Source organism: Polyodon spathula, chromosome 35 (assembly GCF_017654505.1).
Source record: "Polyodon spathula isolate WHYD16114869_AA chromosome 35, ASM1765450v1, whole genome shotgun sequence".
Taxonomy (NCBI): Eukaryota; Metazoa; Chordata; class Actinopteri; order Acipenseriformes; family Polyodontidae; genus Polyodon; species Polyodon spathula.
In genome coordinates, this window is record NC_054568.1 from 5,067,551 (window position 1) to 5,073,596 (window position 6,046).

Here is a 6,046-nt window from a genome sequence, read left to right on the forward strand (position 1 = left end):
CCGCCTTCTGACATCACAGGCGTATAACAGACATATATACAATCGTCTTTTATAAATACACAATATATACAGAAATTAAATTATATAGACAGCACATCTCCAATCGCTCTATACACATTGTGTTAAATTAGGAAATAATATCCTAATAATATTATAATTATATATTTTCTATTATCTTTATATAATTTTTGGTTTTTTTTTTAAGTTTTTTTTTTTTTTTTTTTTTTTTTTTTAAATGAAGAAAATTTACGTTCCAGTTAATTTATAGCAAGGTTACAGTTATGTTCCTTCATGTTTACAAATATTCTCTTTTCGGGCTTGAATTCAATGGAAAATTTGATTGAACGCATGCCTTCACTATTAACTTTCAATAGCTTTACTTTTTGGACTGGAAAATGAAATTCAGAAGATTTAAATAAGTATCACCTTCTGACCCCCCCCCCCCCCCCCAAAATAAAAAAAAAAAAAAATAAAACAATGTAAAAAAGTATTTAAAGTATTTAAAATATAGTACCTTATTTTTTTTTCTGAACGCATAATTTCATTTTGTTTTGTTTTGTTTTAAATGGGCACTTAAGCATTTTAACCCTTTAATGCTTGAACATGTACAACATCAGTTGTTTGAAAACTGACCATCATAAAAAAGGGCAAAGTTAGACTTACAAACACCCCCCCCCCCACACACACACACATATAATATGGCACTTTGTTTCTTTTACAAAAAAAGGTCCTGCCTTCTTTTCTTGTGATTTTTTTATATATATGTACTTGGTTCTCAAGTCCATGGAATGTCCATTGTTTAAAAATAAAAAATAAAAATAGTGCAAATAAGTTCCGGCAAGCTTTCTCTCCAACGTATTAATCCGCCTTTCATTTCTGGTGAGCTGGTTGTAGTTTTTTTTTTTCCCCTCCCCAAAGTAGTCCATTCAAAAAAATGTTAAAAATTGAGCAGCAGAATTATTTATTTATTTTTATATATATATATATATATAATATAATATAACATATATATATATAATATATATATATCTATCTGATATCATTATATAGATATAGAAATACGATTTATAAAAACATTTGATGTCCATTCTGAATGTAAACATTTCCCAGCAACATCCTGGTGTCAATCAAAAGAAACTTCCTTCTTAAACCTGGAGACCAAAGAAAGGAAAAAAAAACTTAGAAGAGAGCCAGAAATGTACAGGCTGGCTTGACATGAGGACAAGTTGAGCTCTCTCTAGCTTAAACTTACTATCGGGGATGAAAGTTGGATCTGTTCCTGGTTTTGGGTGTAACCCTTTCATGCATGGAATATTCAAAATCACTGAACAAAATAGTTTTGGACTAATATAGTTCATTCAATTTAATTCTATTGCTTTAGATGGGTGGAAATATTGTATACATGTGAGGTTGTCCTGCATTTACATCTTCCATATCTCCTCTAAAGATACAATAAAATACTTGCTACTTGAGTTGCACAGCAGTTTGAGCCATTTCTGGAATTTCATAAATACACAGTTGAGTGACTAATCAAGCTCATAGTAAAACCTGGAACGGGCAACACCGTCTTATTTCCAGTACAGGGAGAGATCCTTACCTCTGTTGCAAAGACACACTGCTCCATGTGCTCGGGAATGATGTAAACTGGCCGGTAGGCAGGCTCTTTCGCAAAGGGAGGTATGGAGATGAACAGATCGGACTTTTTGCTGCCCTGCTTCAGAGTCTGCCCCTGCTGGTGCTGCTGCTTATTGCCCTCGGCCAGGTTGCAGTCGACCAGCTTCTGCTTGTATCCCGCCTTGTCCTCTGCGCTCAGCTCTGCGTCCTTGTTGGTCACCTTGAAGGGGCTCCCGGGGATGGCCAAGCCCCCCTTGTCGCGGGGGAACTGGGATAAGTTATTGATGGTCTCCAGGCCGCTGCGCACAGACTCTCCAAGCTGGCTCTTCCTCATCTGCCGCAGGACGGCAGCCGCGGCGCAGACCACCAGGACCAGGGTGACCAGCCCCAGGCAGAAGGACACGGCGAGGGCCACTGGGAAGGGGTCCCCTGGGTCCTCTGGGGAGGTGCTGGGCCGCAGGCTGTACTCGCAGCTGGGGCCCATGAAGCCGGAGGGACACTGGCACACGGGGCCGCTGAAGTGGGTGTAGCAGGTGCCTCCGTTCTGGCAGGGGGCCGAGCCACAGGCGTCGGACCGCAGGGAGCAGTCACGGCCGGAGTAGCCCAGCGTGCAGCTGCAGGTGTAGTCGTTGATGCCATCCATGCAGGTGCCCCCGTTCCTGCACGGGGTCCGGGCACAGTCGTCAATGTTGATCTCGCACCGCGGGCCGGTGAAGCCTGGCCGGCAGCGGCACAGCATGCTGCGCCCCAGATCAAGACACTGGCCACCTGGGAGAGGCAAATAAGAGACTCGGGGTTACAAATCGGCATGCTTGAAAGAGCTAGCTCACAGAGAAAGCTATGAAGGGAATGGAGTAAGACTTCTATTATACAGCATTTTCACCCATTCCATTAATACAAGCTTGATCAGCCTAGCTAGGTAACAAGCTCAGGTAGGTCTTTATTAAACTCATAGCCGAACCAGGAACGGATCAAAACGCTTTGCAACCGGAGTCTTTTTTTATCCCGGTTTTGTCCGGCCAGCTGTGGTTTCGGAGAAGCAGGGAGGAGGGAGGGGGTGCTTACCGTTGGTACAGGGGGTGTTGGTGCAGCGGTCGATCTTCTTCTCGCAGTTGGAGCCCATGTAACCTACCGGGCAGCGGCAGGAGTACCCCCCCGCGGGCTTCTCCACACAGGTGCCCCCGTTGAAGCAGGGCCCGTCCGCGCAGGTCATGGCGCTGATCTCGCAGTTCTTGCCGTAGAATCCTTGCGGGCAGGTGCAGGTGTAATCGTTTTCAAGATCCTGGTTAGAAAAAAAAAAAAAAAACAGCATAAAATGCGTCCTTACTTTCACATGTACTCATCGATTTGTGCGTGCTTTTAATTTTTTTTAATTTTTTTTTTTTTAACTTTAAATATGTATTAATTGATCTATTTAAAATACGTATTTTAGTGGATAATCGACTAGCCCGACTTACATTGCAGCTGCCCCCGCTCTTGCACGGGTTGCTATCGCACTCGTTTGTCTCCATCTCGCAGTTGGTGCCGCTGAAGCCCGGGCTGCAGGTACAGGTATAGCTGCCCTGGCCCGTGTTGGTGCAGGTCGCTCCGTTACGGCAGGGCCGGTGGTTGGTGCAGTAGTTCAGGTCCTGGTTGCAGAAGAGACCGCCCCAGCCTTCCTGACAGTTACACTGCCAGGGCTGACCGCAGGTCCCGTGGAGGCAGCCGGGGTAGCGCACGCACTCGTCGCAGAGGCTCCCCTGCCACCCGATGCGGCACTTGCACTCGCCGGGGCGCTCGCAGAAACCGTGGTTGTCGCTGCACCCAGACACACAGATGGCTGTTTAACAAAATTAAATTAACAAAGAAAATTAGAAAACTTGAGCGGGGTTTTTATTTTCTGTCCCCGCACACGTCAAGTAGTTAAGTGCTAAACCGGACAGCTGGCTCCTCTTCAGATCACCACATGCCGCTTCTTTTTAACGCAAGACAGGGCGCATTAAGCCACAGAGCGCGTCCAGGTTGACTCACGCTGTCTGCACTCATTGTTAGACCAAACAAAAGAGCGCACACACAACTCGCTCCCCATCGGCCAAATTTAAAAGCCAGGAGGGGGTGTTGCGATTGCTAGGCAACCCTCGGCTGTTACTACAAGTTAATTTGTTAATTAATTAGCTGTTTTGCATTGCATCAGCAGACTCGGAGGGAGAGAGAGAGAAGGGGTTATTAACTCACGTTCTGAGCAGTATTCGCCACTCCACCCGGTCAGACAAGCGCGGTTCCCGGCTTCGTCGCAAGTGTAGTGGCCGAATGTGTCGTCTCTGGGCCGGCAGTAGTCCGAGCAGCTGTCGCCGTAGTAGTGGTCATCGCAAAGGACGTGGTAGGAATAGCGCAGCTCGCTCTGCTCCCCAAAGTGGACGTGCTGAGCCCAGTCCTCGCCAACTGCCAGTCTTCGACGGGTTGCCAAGCGACTGATCAGATTGGATGGGTTTTCTGAGGGGAAATAAATAAAATGCATTAATATATTGTAATTTTATATTGTAAATTCTCGTTGAAAATAAAAACATTGTAAATGCCCAAATTAACAATACTATTAGCTTGTATGTTAGGCTTCAATCGTTTCGTTTGGATAGTAAAACTGAATCAATTGCTTTAGCGTCTCCATTCTCGTATACTTGTTAGAACAGACACTCTCGTCCCAGTCCTCTTGTACTCTGTAACTAAAGTGGGTCTTGTGTCGCCCCCTAGCAGGATTAGAGGTACTGCGAGCTTACCTGTGGACTGTTCCGCAGATTCTGCGTTCCAAGCTTCAATAATAAACGAGAAGGTTCCCTTTGAAAATACAAGAACAGAAAACGATTAAGACCGGTATAAAACAGCAAACCACAGGCGGTCATTACAGTTTTGCAAATATAAGTGTTCTTCTGTATTTGTTTTTTTTCTTAAATTTGCATACTTACCGGCCATTTGAAGTGGAAGGGGATTCGGATAGACGCGGTGCGGGAGACTGAGCTCTGGTCGGCCGAGGTGATTTCGGTCAAGGCGGTTCCGTAGGTGCAGGGCGGCTCGGGGGAGATGACAGCCTGGGCATGCTTCAGACAGACCCGGAAAAAGATCCGACACTCCCGAGGGTTACTGCAGACGCCTCGGGAGCTTGTAAAGGAATGAACTTTCAATTCAAACACTCCGGAGGAAGATACCTGTTGATGGGAGAATACTAATAATAATAACGCACGGTAAACGCACTGTGCGTAAAAACTAAAACCGCATTAAAAACACAGTGAACAATTAATCATCGATACTTACCAGATGCGTGGAAAGCAAGCACAGCAGACACGCTAAGAAATATGAAGTCATGTTCGAGGATTGCCCTGTGTGTGCTATCGACTCGGATAAGGTATAGCGGAGAATCCAATTCGCGTTCAACTGAGTCGCTAGTATAATCTATAGTTTAGCAAGAGATGGAGGAGCGCGTTACAAAATAATATTCCGTTGCTCCCTCTTGCCTCTGTTACTGGTCTGACGTTTCGAGATTGTTTTTAAAGCTGGAGAGCCGCCCGACTCCGTTTTTATAGACAGGCGGCTGGTGTCAGATTCCTCCTGCCCCCGCCCCCTGCGCCTCCACTGCCGCCCCTCATCCCAAATTACACACGCTGCTCCACGGGCCAAATGGTCAAAGGGGGGGGGGGGGCTGATGCGTTATTATAGATTCGTTATTGATGTAAGGACCGCGTGTATTAAAGCATTGCTTTCATTTGATCTAGTGGTTTGAATGCGCTTAGGTTTCCAGTGTGCGAGGCACTGTGTTCTATATGCGTATATCCATTACATCCGTGGAACTTGTTGCTATGAAGATTGCTATACCATTACACGGGACGCCTGTGCACATTTCGATGCTCCCCGTGTACAGAACGGGGCATCCTTTAAAATGTACATTTTATTTAAAAGCCTGTATGCCTAGTCTTGAAGTGTATAACGTGTATGGGGTCCGTAGTTAAATTGATCAGTAAGTGCTTGCCGCACAGTCGATTTTGAATTGAGTTGGGTCCCATATAGTAATTAGACACTTTTGATTCCCCACTATGTTTACCAGGTACCTAAATGTATATATTAACTTAGCTGGATATGCATATACAATATTTACGTTTGCATTGTCAAAAGGACTACACGTGTTGGCCCCCAGTTGCACCGAGTATTCAAGTTTAAGTGAATACCGCTTTCTTCACAGAGTGGTTTTCGAAATGTTGCTTGCATTATTCGAAGCTTCTTATTGTCAGTAATTGATTAGTATTTGTTGATTTTGTAGAGAACGACCCTGTTCTACACGAAGTGATAGCGTCTGTCTGTCAAATCTGTGTGTTACTAGCATGATGATGTAGTGGATTTTTATTTATTTTTGTTTAATAAAACACGGTACGGATGGCTGGTTGATGTCCTGTGCGTTTTATCTAAT

At 45.0% G+C, this 6,046-nt stretch overlaps 1 protein-coding gene across 1 annotated transcript; it reads right to left on the minus strand.

Moving 5' to 3' along the window:
- Positions 1-1,056: 1,056 nt before the first annotated feature.
- On the minus strand, positions 1,057-5,144 carry LOC121303714 (delta-like protein C). The gene is made up of 8 exons (XM_041234486.1): positions 4,900-5,144; positions 4,554-4,793; positions 4,368-4,425; positions 3,829-4,086; positions 3,072-3,433; positions 2,680-2,896; positions 1,598-2,382; positions 1,057-1,151 (listed from the first exon to the last, which is right to left on the minus strand). The coding sequence occupies exons 1-8, from the start codon at positions 4,948-4,950 to the stop codon at positions 1,146-1,148; spliced, it is 1,977 nt and encodes a 658-aa protein (XP_041090420.1). The 5' UTR covers positions 4,951-5,144; the 3' UTR covers positions 1,057-1,145.
- Positions 5,145-6,046: the final 902 nt, after the last annotated feature.